Source organism: Aquarana catesbeiana, linkage group LG07, assembly GCF_042186555.1.
Source record: "Aquarana catesbeiana isolate 2022-GZ linkage group LG07, ASM4218655v1, whole genome shotgun sequence".
Taxonomy (NCBI): domain Eukaryota; kingdom Metazoa; phylum Chordata; class Amphibia; order Anura; family Ranidae; genus Aquarana; species Aquarana catesbeiana.
Window position 1 is genome coordinate 167,519,377 of NC_133330.1, and position 13,887 is coordinate 167,533,263.

The window sequence follows — 13,887 nt, forward strand, 5'->3', positions numbered from 1 at the left end:
GGCGGACTACTTGAGTCGCCAACAATTGTTCCTGGGAGAATGGTCCCTTCACCCCGACATTTTTCTGTCAATATGCCAAAAATGGGGAGTTCCGGACGTGGATTTGTTTTGCGCCCAGGTTCAACAAGATCGACAACTTTGTGTCAAGGACAAGGGATCCGATGGCATACGGAACAGATGCCTTGGTCCTTTCCATGGGATCAGTTTTCACTGATCTATGTGTTCCCTCCTGTTCTGCTGCTTCCGCATCTGCTACGCAGGATCACGCAAGAGAGAAAGGAGGTGATTCTGGTGGCCCAGGAGATCTTGGTTTGCCAAGATCATAAGGATGGTGGTAGGGGACCCTGCCCCTGTGGCCAGACCTTCTCTTGCAAGGTCCGGTGTTCCATCCTAGCTTACAAACGCTAAATTTAATGGTTTGGCTATTGAGACCCACATTCTAAAGGGCCGTGGGCTGTCAGCTTCAGTAGTTTCTACCTTTGTTAATGCTAGGAAGCTGGCCTCCAGAATCATATTAGAGTCCAGAAGGCATATATCTCCTGGTGTGAATCCAGGGGTTGGCACCCCAGGAAATGTATCATAGGTAGGATTCTTGAGTTCCTACAGATCTGATCAGTAATGAAGCTGGCCTTGAGCTCTATCAAGCACCAGGTGTCTGCCTTAACGGTGTTTTTTTTTCAATGACCACTTGCTTGACACTCTCTGGTTCGTAACCTTATCCAGGGGGTAATGCGGATCAATCCCCCAGTTAAGTCACCCCTGAACCCTTGAGAGTTAAATTTAGACCTGTTGGCTTTCCAAAAACAGCCTTTTGATCCTATTCGAGATTTTCCCTTGATCCTCTTGACGAGGGAAATAGTTTTCTTGGTTGCCATATCTTCTGCAAGGAGAGTATCAGAGTTGGCTGCTCTTTCCTGTATAGAGCCATATTTGATTATTCATAATGATAAGGTTGTATTGCGGCCTCATCCTAATTTTCTACCGAAGGTAGTGTCAGGTATTAAACCAGGATATTCTGCCTTCATTTTTTCCAGAACCTCATTCTGTGGAAGAAAAGTCACTACATTCTCTTGATGTGGTGAGAGCGGTCAAGGTCTATTTAAAAGCGACAGCTCAGATTTGTAAAACCGATGTTTTGTTTGTGTTGCCAGACGGTCCTAAAAGAGGACAGGCGTCGTTTGAAATCTACCATTTCTAAATGGATTTGTCAAGTGGTTGTTCAAGCTTATGGTTTAAAGAGGAAAATTCCTCCTTTTCATATTAAAGTGTACTCCACCAGGGCTGTTAGTGCTTCTTGGGCAGTGCATCACCAAGCCTCCATGGCTCAGATCTGCAAGGCCGCAATTTGGTCTTTAATCCATACATTTACCAGATTCTATCAAGTAGATGTAAAAGGCCATGAGGATATCGCCTTTGGGTGCAGTGTACTGCAGGCTGCAATATAAATCCTCTAGTCTCTTGGTGCCCTACTTTGTTGTCTCCCTTCAGTTGGCATTGCTATGAGACATCCCTCATAGTAACTACTATGGCTCTGTGTCCCCTGATGTATGAAAAGAAAATGGGATTTTTAAAACTGCTTACCTGTGAAATCCTTTTCTTTGAAGTACATCAGGGGACACAGAGGTCCCTCCCTTCTTGGTATACACGTGTATTGCTTTGCTACAAAACTGAGGCACTACCAGTAGTGGGAGGGGTTATATAGGGAGTGCACTTTTGGTCTTAGGGCATGCCAGTGTTTATCACCTGAAGGTGGCCTATAACCCACATAGTAACTACTGACTCTGTGTCCCCTGATGTACTTCAAAGAAAAGTATTTTACAGGTAAGCTGTTTTAAAAATCTTTTTTTTTTTTTTTTTTTTTTACCAGTCACAGAAGTTAAGCAAATTTAGACTAGTTAGAATTTTATGTAGGTGCTGCAAAATGGTTATGGTTTTAAAACCTGTGTGACTTTTGTACACATGTATAAGAGCAGCATGTGTAACAAGCTTTTGCAAAGCTTTTTTAAAAGCCCTATTTTAGCTCCAGTTTGTGGATACTAAACACAGATCTTATTGGATTTCTGACTGTCACATTAAACGGTAGTTACTGTTAGCGGCAGTAACGGGATCTAACAAACACAAAACTGCAGTAGCCTTAGGCAGGCCATACACTGTTCGAATCTTAGCTGGTTCAGCAGGAACCGGTGCAGATACAGTGTATGGGCAGGTAGAATGTACCCAGCATGTCGGGTTTTACCTGCCATTATTGCTAGAGGCTGCTATAGGCGCTAGCAATCGCTGTCACTGTCTTCTCCCGGCGAGACTATTCCCCACACCCCCCCCGCCTTTTTACCGGGAGAAGACAATGGCCTGGCATGAGGGATTTCCCATCATCAACACTTTTTGTGGGGGAATCGAGCAAATGTCTGTCTTGTAACCTGTGGTTGCATTAAAGAAATTTGCTGTGTATGGCCAGCCTTAAACAGAAGTGTTGCTTGCAATAAAATATATTTGTTAATCAAATTAATATATAAATTTTAAAAAAAAATTCTCTCATGGCTGTGTGTGTGTTTGTCCCACCCAAGAATCCTCTGTCTTATTCCTGCAGTGCTGTTGTGTGGTCATGTGATCTTTCCCTGTTTGACATCTGCAGGAAAAGATCTGTGGGAGGGGCTTCCACTAATCTGGTGATGTATGCTCTCTAAAGTGTGAGTCTGTGAATGGCCAGTCCTCATTGGTGCTGTGCCAGTCACATTACTAAAGTTGCAGAAGAGCAATACAAGTGTGTGTGTGTGTGTGATCTCCCCCCTCACAAATAGAGCTTTCTTTTGGTGGTATTTGATCGCCTCCTGGTGTTTTTATTTTTTGCATTATAAACAAAAGACCGACAATTTTGAAAACTATTTTTATTACATTGCTAGAATATCCCCCCCCCAAAACAAATTTCTTCATCAGTTTATGCCCAATATGTATTCTACATATATTTGGTTAGAAAAATCGCAATAAGCGTATATTGATTGGTTTGCGCAAAAGTTATAGCCTCTACAAAATGGGATAGTTTTTCAATAAAAAAAAAAAAAAACACAAAAGACAGACAAACTTTTTTCCTTTTACGGACACCAACCGGCTTCCATATTTGTTAGGACACATAAGAATCAAAATTATCTGACCATACAGTCCAGTACTTTTTTTTTTTTTTTTTTTTTTTTTTCTTGTACAATATTGTAACGACATGTCAGAAATAAAGATATGATTGTATAATAAGGCAGTTGTGGTTGTAATACTTTTGTCTCATTACATATCGTGTGTCCTCTTAACATCATTCTATCCCTTTCCGCTCCCGGTCCTAACAGGGCCGTTGAGCAGAGTGGGGTTCCACTAACCCCTAACCAGCGGGGAGCGGTAAACATTTTTTAGGAACATTAACCGTTGGGTAAGACAAACCTAATTATTTAAACTTCTGCAGGTCCCAATACTTTTGCAATAGTTCTCTACCGGATGACTGTATAGACGAAAATGGTGCTGCCTCCCCTTCTCCCATCCCCAGCAGATTCCTCTCAGTACTATGTTCTAAGGTGGTACAGTTGTTGATGATGATCTACCCCATAGGATTCTATTATGAACCAGGTGTAATGGAGCCAGTCCCGGGGTGTCCAGCCAGGGATCCCAAATATTCTCAAATTTTTTTCAGGCTGCCTCTGTGTTTGTATGTAAGTTGTTCTCTTTAAGGGTATACCATACCACCCCCGGTGCAGCCGAAGGTTTATTGGTTTCGAGAAAATATTTGATATGCATCTGCATGTTATCTGTATCAGTGAAGAGCCGTAGCCAAAAGGGATTCAGCTTCCAGTGTACAGGTAGATGTGTTTTATGAAAATTCAAGCTAAGCTGCACTGGAGTGTGGTCAGACAACCCCCTAGCCAGATATGTTACTGTCTGGTCATAACGGTATGTTAGGTCGTTCCCCAGTGCAAAAGCTATGTGAGACAATGCGTCAGTGAATGACAGGAGTATTGGGCCTGCAGGGGAGATTTACACCTCCATAGGTCTACCAGCCCAAGCTCGCTCTCAAACCTGGCTAAGAGTATGTACCCTAGGGCCCTGAGGTCAGTATTTTTTATGCACATCAAGAGAAGTATCCATTGCACTATTAAAGTCACCTAGGACATATACTGGGATTTGAGGGTGTTTGGCTAAAAATCTAGCCAAACATTGTAGTTCCATCAATGTGAAGGGTATAGATAGATATCTATATATCTTATTAGCAGTAACACAAGCTTGAGATTCCCACACACCCATAAGAAAAATAAATCTAACTTCAGAGTCTATTTGTGCATCCTTTTTAGTGAATGCAGCAGTCCTGGAAAACAGAATACTGACTCCTCTGGAGTATTTGGTATGCACAGAATGGTACTGCAGAGGGTATTTGGACATGTGGAGTCACTGGTAAGGTGTGACTCTTGTATACATATGATGGTGGGATCCTGCTGTGAAATAAAGGTAAGGCAATCCGTCATGTAAGCCCCTAATATTCCAGGATAGAATTGTCCATCCGCTTACCCATTAGGATGAGGGGTGCAGAGATTGGCGCTCACACCCTTGAGGATCCAGTTCCTGAGGTAAACCATCGTGCCCACCCCCAAAGGTTACCTGAGCAAGTAGGATATAGACAGTATTGGCCATCTGTAATCTCGGGCAATTTAAACCGGGTTATAGAGATGTAGCACAGAGTTACATAGTATAGGCACCTGCAGAGATGCAGCCCACCCAACCAGGGCTGAGAAACAAAAAAAACATAAAAAAAAAAAGTAAACAGTCTGTCAATAACAACGATAAGTTTAGCAGTCATAAACTTAGGTAGTCCCACCATTGAATTTCCGTGGGTGCCCCGCAGGGCTACTGGAGGGGTAATAACGAGGGCTGGGACCCAGTGTCTTAAAGTCAAAACACGAGGTTTACTGATGAGAGCTGAGGGGTAGCAATGTAAATCATTTGTGTCTCTCTTTGAGCTCCTTTACTAGTGAGGTGAGCAATAGGATTCATGGAGTGCCGGTTATGTTACATTTTCAGTCTGGTGCGTGTCCATGGGCATCTCCTCACAGTTGTCTTTCATGACGATCGAGCCAGTTGGCAGCCATGTTTGGGCTTTCAAAGAAATGCACTGATCCGTCCTCTACCACGCGTAGTTTAGCCAGGTACAGCATGGAGTAGATTAGTGGGATCGCACGCATTCTCTTTTTCACTTCTGTGAATTTTGCCCTCTGTTTCTGGACAGCAGCTGAAAAATCTGGATATTTTGAGACTTTGGAGCCTTGTATGTCCATATCAGCTTTCTGTCTGGCTAGGCGTAGTATAATGTCTCTAGCCTTGTAATGCAGGAGTTTCAATAGGAATGGTCTGCGATTGCCCCCTGGTGGCGGCGGCTGGGAAAGCACCCTGTGTGCCCTTTCTACTGAAAAAAAAAAATGGAGTGAGATTTTTCTTTCCAAAAGTGCCTGCTAGCCATGTTTCAATAAACACAGCAGGATGTTTCCCTTCGGATTTCTCAGGCATTCCGACTATACGGATTTTTTTTTTTTTTTGGTTTTTTTTTTTTTTTTTTTCTCTACACTGATCACTGTAGGGAAGGGGTTGACACTAGGGGGTGATCAAGGGGTTAAGTGTTTCCTAGGGAGGTGTTTCTAACTGTGGGGGGAGTGGACTGACTCGGAGTAGAGAGATCGCAGTTCCTCATCACTAGGAACAGATGATCACTCTCTACTCCCGTCAGAACGGGCATCTATTTGTTTACATTGAAAGATCCCTGTTCTGGCTCTCTGTGGAGCGATCGGGGGTGGCCAACGGACATTGCGGCCGCTGGCCACGTGCATGGGCTCAGGCGACGCGCCTGTTATAGCGAAAGGGACCGACTTACACCTACGATGATTTGCACAGCCAGGCCAACCTGCCACAGTGTAACTGCGGCGGCTGGTCGGCAAGCGGTTTAATACAGATTTAAATAAAACTAAGGGTTTTTTATTGTTTTTTTTCCAGTCGTCTGTCTGCTCCAAGATTGTACAGCTTCTGGGACAAAATGAGGTGGACCATCATCAGAAGCAAGTTGTCATGTTGAGTCAGGACAGTTTTTATCGGATACTGACTCCAGAGCAGAAAAGCAAGGCACTGAAAGGCCTGTTTAATTTTGATCACCCAGGTAAAGTGCTGTTCTCTTATAATATTATTATTATTATTAATTTTTTTTTTTTTTTTTTTTTTTTTAAATCAAGGCTTTATTAAACAGATTGTGCAAGCATTGCAAAGTCCAGAACATATGCACCACTCTATTAATACATAGTATTTTGGAATCATACATGCAACATCATGGCATTAAACAGAGTAACTCTCAAAAGCCAAAGGCATGTACATGGTAATTCGTGTGTGTGTGTGTGTGTGTGTATCTATCTATCTCTCCCACTACTCAAAGACCTCATCATACCAAATACAGTATCTCGCAAAAGTGAGTACACCCCTCGCATTTTTGTAAATATATTTTATTATCTTTTCATAGGACAACACTGAAAAAATTACATTGCTATAATGTAAAGTAGTGAGTGTACAGCTTGTATAAGGCCCCTTTCACACGGGCGGCTGTTTTGCTGCTGTTAATAGAATGTTTTGAAATTCAGAGAATCCTGGCACAGTGTTCACTTGCAGTTGTACATTGCGATTAGCTGCGTTTAGCTACGTTGGAACATTCGTGCCATTTCTGATGTGCTTCCTGTTTTTTCTTTCCTTGTTGCCTCTGCTATCTGAAGCTAAAATGGTACACTGCAATTACCTGCAGTTATGTGCAGATAGCTGCAATAAATCGGTCCTGGAGGCAATCAAATTTTTTCTAACCGCACCAAACCCCATGTAATGAAACTGTTGCTAAATGCAGTGTGTGAACAGGGCCGTAGGAAAGCATTATGTGAGTTTAGATGCGGTAGATAACTTGATCTATCAGCAGCTAAAAGCTGAATTATATCGCCCGTGTGAAAGGGGCCTTACAGTGTAAATTTGCTGTTTCCTCAAAATAACTCAGTACACAGCCATTCATTTCTAAACCGCTGGCAACAAGTGAGTACACCCCACAGTGAAAATGTCCAAATTGGACCCAAAGTGTCAATATTTTGTGTGGCCACCATTATTTTCCAGCACTGCCTTAACCCTCTTGGGCGTGTGAAGTTCACCAGAGCTTCACAAGTTGCCACTGGAGTCCTCTTCCACTCCTCCATGACGACATCAAGGAGCTGGCGGATGTTGGAGACCTTGCGCTCCTCCACCTTCCGTTTGAGGATGCTCAATAGGGTTTAGGTCTGGAGATCTGCATGGCCAATCTATCAGTTTTACCCTCGGCTTCTTTAGCAAGGCAGTGGTTGTCTTGGAGGTGTTTGGGGTCATCATCCTGTGGAATACTGCCCTGCAGCCCAGTCTCCAAAGGGAAGGAGGATCATGCTCTGCTTCAGTATGTCACAGTACATGTTGGCATTCATGGTTCCTTCAGTGTAGCTCCCCAGTTCTGGCAGCACTCATGCAGCCCCGAACTTTGACATTCCCACCACCATGTCGATTGTAGGCAAGACACACTTGTCTGTACTCCTCACCTGGTTGCCACCACACACGCTTGACACCATCTGAACCAAATAAGTTTATCTTGGTCTCATCAGACCACAGGACATGGTTCCAGTAATCCATGCCCTTAGTCTGCTTGTTGGCAAACTGTTTGCAGACTTTCTTGGGTATTATCTTTAGATGAGGCTTCCTTCTGGGATGACAGCCATGCAGACCAATTTAATGCAGTGTGGCTCTTATGGTCTGAGCACTGACAGGCCCCCCCCCCTCCTTTTTTTTCAACCTCTGCAGCAATGCCGGCAGCACTCGTACGTCTATTTCCCAAAGACAACCTCTAGATATGACGCTGTGCATGCAACTTTAATCGACCATGGCGAGAGCTGTTCTGAGTGGAACCTGTCCTGTTAAACCGCTGTATGTTCTTGGCGTCCGTGCTACAGCTCAGTTTCAGGGTCTTGGCAATCTATTTATAACCTAGGCAATCTTTATGTAGAGCAACAATTCCAGTGACCAGTATGAGAGAGCGATAGCACCAAATTTAACACACCTGCTCCCCATTCACACTTGAGACCTTGTAATACTAATGAGTCACAACACCGGGGAGGGAAAATGGCTAATTGGGCCCAATTTGGACATTTTCACTTAGGGGTGTACTCACATTTGTTTAGCGGTTTATACATCAATGGCTGTGTTATTTTGCGGGGACAGCAAATTTACACTGTTATACAAGCTGTACACCCACTACTTTACATTGTAGCATTTCTACAAGTGTCATTTCTTCAGTTTTGTCACATGAAAATAAATGATAAAATATTTACAAAAAAATGTGAGGGGTGTACTCACTTTTGTGAGATACTGTATACGGCCCCTCCTGGCCAATTATTAGGCGATCTATTATAAGGTCGATCGGTGCTAGGCCCGGTGTGCCCAAACAAGGGGCCCATAACTTGTCCAATTTACCGAAGCTACCCCAACGCTGAAAAATCATTTCTTTATTGTACATCACGGGACACAGAGCCACAGTAATTACTGTCTGGGTTATATGGCACCTTCAGGTGATGGACACTGGCACACCCTAGACAGGAAGTTCAATTCCTCATATAACCCCTCTCCCTACTGGGAGTATCTCCAGCGTGTTTTTTTTTTTTTTTTTTGCCAGTGTCTTAGGTGTTTCTCACGAGTAAAGCTGTGCTGTGCTCCGCTGCAATATTCCTTACTGGGGCAAGCCATGCAACCGGATCCATTCAAAGTGTCTTTTCCAGACCGAATTGTATGGTACCCGGGCCTCGTGTCTGAAGAAACAAGGTTTTACCTGCAACGCTTCTCGGATCCAGTGCTTTGTTTTTGTTGTTTTTTCAGCCATATTCCTGACGGGGTGCTTTTTATAGGACCAGGGCTGTGGATCTCCTGATAAAAAGGGGGCTCCAGTCCCTGAAGGTTTTTTTAACTGAGCCCACCGTGAGAGGTGAAGATTGGGTCTGTTGCCACAGAACCCTGCAGCTGGATAAGGTAAGGGAGATTCCTAAGGAATTTTTCTAATTCTTGTGGGTATTTCTCCTTTAAAGTAACTGTTGTCATGCCTATAGTCACCACCGGGGGCTGTCAAGAGCACGTACCTGATTCCAAGCTTGTCAGTCTCGCCTGTGTCAAGCTGCATGCTTCCTCCAGCCCACGCCCCCAGGTAAGACTCGGAAGGGTTTTTTTTTTTCCTTTTGAGAATGTTCCACCTGGACAGCTTCACCCCAGGAGGCAGAGGGAGTGTAGCTCAGTCAACGGTGTGCCGCACCTCTCCCGCTGCCATTACGGCGGACCTCCATCCAGCAGCTCTGCTCCATCCCAGCCCTCCTCTATATACGATCCAGCCTGAAAGCTCTATCTTTGAAAAAGGTGAGGTGGGGGGGTGGGGCTTAGCTGCGTCAGCGCCCTCAACGCGGGTTGTGTAGCTAGCTATAAAGTGCACCTTTTACTTTGCTCATGGCTGAGCTTAATAGCAGCGGCAGTTGCTGGATTATTGCTCAGCAGTAGGTGCATTTTTTTTGGCTGTACCTCTGTGTTTATGCTCAGCACCATAACCAGAGGGAATGGTACAAATACCACAAAAGGGTCACCCTAAGGACCCCCCTCCCCCGAAAGATCTAGGGAGGCTGGTCAGAGTAAGCCACCGGGGTCCTCAACTATCAGTGGATTAGAGGAACAGTTGGCATACGATGTGCCCGCTCCACCGCAAACATAGGGGAAAAGGCCTCTCTCCCATAGGTGTTGATCAGTAGTTGTTCAAGGAACGTGGTTGTGTCTTTGCCCTCAGTCCCCTCAGGCAGACCGATCAGGCGTATATTACATCTTCTCAGCCTATTCTCCATGTCATCTTGTTTTTTGAGGAGTTGGTGTATTTGCCTTTGTACGCGGTCTGAGGATGTTTGTAGAGGTAGAATGGCGTCTTCAACTGTGCTAAGTCTGGTCTCAGCTTCCTTCACTCTATCTCTGAGCTTTTGAAAGTCTTGCCTAATGAGGGAAATATCCATCTTGACTTCCTCAATTTGTGCTGTGAGGGAAGTTCTACAGAAGGTGATTGCTTCAAGTAATTTGTCAGTATCACTCGTTCGTTCGCTCCCCTCTGCCTTCCCGGAGGCCCCATCTTCCTCCATATCTTCTTTGTCATGTCGGCGGTATTGGTCGTGTTTCGCCGCCGCTGCCTTCTGTGCTTTGGTTGGTGACATACTTGGGGGGGGGGGGGGGTCCAGTGAATTACTAGATGGGTCCCCAATATTGTTACGGCAGATTTAGTAGCCTGTGAGAAGGGAAAGCGTGCTGGCTAGAGTCACAGAGCCCCCAAGGCATCCGGGAATAAAGTCTGCTTCTATGTGGCAAGTGCGCACTGGGTTGCGGTACTATTTGGGGTACTAGTGGTCCAGATGCACAGTGCAGATTTTGAGGGTTCTCCAAAGGGAAAGTTTTTTTTTTTTTTTTTTTTTTTTTTTTTTTCCCCCCAGAAAGAATTAAAAAGGCAGCAGTATGGAACTGTAGCAGAGGCCGGGTCTGTGAGTGTGCTAAGATGGCCGCCGGCCTCAGTGTGTAGGCCGAAGCCTCAGATTTGCCTAAATGCAGCCGCCGCTCCTGCAGGGGTATTGGGGGCCAGAGGAAGTCTGTATATGAGGGGATTGATATATTATAGGTCCCCTAGGAGGTTTTTCCCTTAATTAGGCAGCGGCAGGCACAGCTATTTCAATGGGGGCTGGGTGTAGAGGTGGACCAAGATGGCCGGGAGTAGGCCGAAGCCGCGGACTTGCCTGAGACCGGCCACCGTGTGGAAGATCGCTGCTCTGTTCGGGCCGCCGTTCGTCCTGCTGCTGAAATGGACAGCTCAGCGTGTGGTGGATGTTCTGGGGAGGTTAATCCAGCAGATGGTGCAGTATGGGATGTCCAGGATTAATTACAGCAGGAGTAATGGACGGAGCTCAGGAGATGCACGTCCTACTCCATGCTGTGTCGGGCCACGCCCCCCGATTAGAGGAACAGTTAGTGACTTTAATCGCATCTTCACCGAGTGGAAGAAAGCACATTAGGTCACCTTCTACCACCCAGGATCCTCAAACAGAGGAACGGTGGGAGGGGGAAAATGAATCCCCCCTCAGGGGACCATGGAGAGACTCACTCCTCTTCTGAGGGATTAAGTGGGGAAGGACCTTTTAGCTTCACATGCTGAGAAGTTGCTGATGCATTCTCTTACTGAAATGGTCCGCTCCACATTTAAGCTACCCTTAACGGAGTTATTTGGGTTCACTAAAGCCTTCAAGCCTTGCGTACTTTTCCTGTACATTCATTGCTGGAAAAGCTTATATATTCTGAGTGGGATCACCCAGATGAGCATTTTTTCACTCCTAAAAATTTTTTTTTAACACTTTAGCCTATGGAGGAAAAATTCACTAGGATGGGGAGTATACCAGCAATTGATGCTGCTATATCCTCGGTGAATAAAAGTTTGACTTGTCCAGTTCACAATGCGCAAATGTTTACGGATCCAACTGATAAGAGATTGGAATGCCTGTTAAAAGATATCTTTTTTCCTTGACAGGTTCAGTGGCTCAACCTGCAGTGGCGGCAATTGGGGAATGTCAATCCTTGAGAGACCATTTGAAACAGGTGCTCAAGGTTTTCCCTGAACAGCAGGCCCAGGAGTTAGCTGAGCTGCCAGCAGCTTTGTGTTTTGCAATTGACGCAATCAAAGATTCTATTCTTCAAATCTCTCGCCTTACGATTGGGTTGATACATATGCATAGAATCTTATGGTTGAAAAGTTGGTCAGCTGAAGCGCCATGCACAAAGCTCTTGGCTGGTTTTCCTTTCTGTGGTGAAAAGCTGTTTGGGGATGATTTGGACAAATATATCCAAAAAAATATCAAGTGGGGAAAAGTACCCTTTTGCTAGTTAAGAAAAGGAGTAAACGTCCCTCATTAAACGGGCTCTTTCTCCAGTGCCAAGGGGCATCAGCCTCCAGGCTATCACGTGGTCAACCCCAGGGCCAAAAGAAATCCTGGTGGAGGAAACCCACAAGACAAAACGCTAAAGCCTCTTTATGAAGGGACACCCCTACTCGTTTGAGTGGGGGGAAGACTTCTGCAGTTCTCAAGGGTCTGGCAGGAAGAATTTTGAGACACATGTGTGGTCCCCACAATAGCTTTAGGTTCGAAACTAGAGTTTCGAGAATTCCCGTGTCCTTGTTTCCTCAGGTCAAATGTTCCCAAAGATCCAGAGAAAAAGAATTCTCTTTCTAGTGTTAGACGGACTTTTGTCACAAAAAGTGATCATGATGGTTCCCATGGAAGAGCCAGGGTTGGGGTTTTGTACAAACCTTTTCATGGTGCCGAAACCACATGGAGATCTGAAAGATCTAAACCGGTCCTGAAAATTCGCTCTTTTTGCATAAAATCAATCCAATCAGTAGTTTCCGTCCTACAAGGAGGAGAACTTCTGGCATAAATCGACATAAAGGATGTGTACCTGCATGTACCATTTCCCTGCTCACCAGAAATATCTGCGTTTTTGAAGTAGAGAAACTTAATTTTTAGTTTGTAGCTTTGCCTTTCGGTCTAGCTACTGCACCTCTGGTGTTTACAAAACTTCTGGCCCTTTCTCTGGCCTGATTAAGGACTCAAGGTATAACGATAGCATACCTAGACGACCTGCTCTTGATAGACCAGTCGGTAGCCCGCTTGGACCAAAGCATGGTCACCACAGTCAGCTACCTGGAATACCTAGGTTTGATCCTGAACCTAGAGAAATCGTCTTTAAAACCAGTAAGAAGATTACAGTACTTGGGTTTGATTATAGATACAGCCCAGAAGAGGGTGTTCTTACCTCAGGCAAAAATTAGCGCTGTAAAGGAGCTGGTTCAGGTGGTCAGGGCACAGAAGGGTCCTTCTATCCGGCTTTTTGTATGAGGTTGTTGAGGATGGTGGCTTCATTTAAAGCAGTTCCCTATGCTCAGTTTCGTTCAAGACTGCTGCAAAACAGTATCCTGTCGGTTTGGAACAAGAAGATCCAAGCACTAGACTTTTCCGATGAGTTTGTCGCCAAAAGTGCGTCAGAGCCTCAGTTGGGGGAGGATACCTAAGAATCTGCAGAAGGGGAAATCCTTCTTACCAGTTACCTGGAAGGTAGTAACAGATGCCAGCCTTTCAGGTTGGGGAGCAGTCCTGGAAGAGTGGTCGGTCCAAGGGAAATGGTCCAGAACCGAAGGACTTTGCCCATCAACGTCTTAGATTCGGGCAGCGTACCTAGCCCTAAGGACCTGGACATTCAGGTTGCGGAATTCTCCTCCTGTCAGGATTTAATCCGACAATGCCACGGCAGTGGGCTTGTATCAATCACCAGGGGGGCACCAAAAGTCAGGCAGCCCAGGGAGTGGTAAACCAGATCCTAACTTGGGCAGAAAAGCATGTGCCGTGAATATCGGCAATCTTCATTCCAACAGTAGAGAACTGGCAGGGGGACTACTTAGTCGCCAGCAGTTGTTCCTGGGGGAAGGATCCCTTCACCCCAACAACTTCCTGGCTATATGCCAAAGATGGGGGATCCTGGACATAGATCTGTTTGCTTCCAGGTTCAACAACAAAGTCGACGACTTTGTGTCAAGAACAAGGGATCCACTCGCATGCAGAACAGATGCGTTGGTGACCTCATGGGATCAGTTCTCACTGATTTATGCATTCCCTCCTATTCTGCTGCTACCTCGACTTCCTTGCAGGATCAAGGCAAATAAGTCGATGGTTCTTGTGGCCCAGAAGATCTTGGTATGCAGAAATGGTAAAGATGGTG

At 45.2% G+C, this 13,887-nt stretch overlaps 1 protein-coding gene across 1 annotated transcript in view; it reads left to right on the top strand.

The window, feature by feature from the left end:
* Window positions 1-13,887, top strand: part of UCK2 (uridine-cytidine kinase 2) — an 88,826-nt gene that overhangs the window by 41,820 nt on the left and 33,119 nt on the right. Inside the window, exon 3 of the mRNA XM_073592859.1 lies at window positions 6,013-6,172. Within this exon, the coding sequence (XP_073448960.1) occupies window positions 6,013-6,172 (160 nt within the window). The remainder of the gene's footprint in view (window positions 1-6,012; window positions 6,173-13,887) is intronic.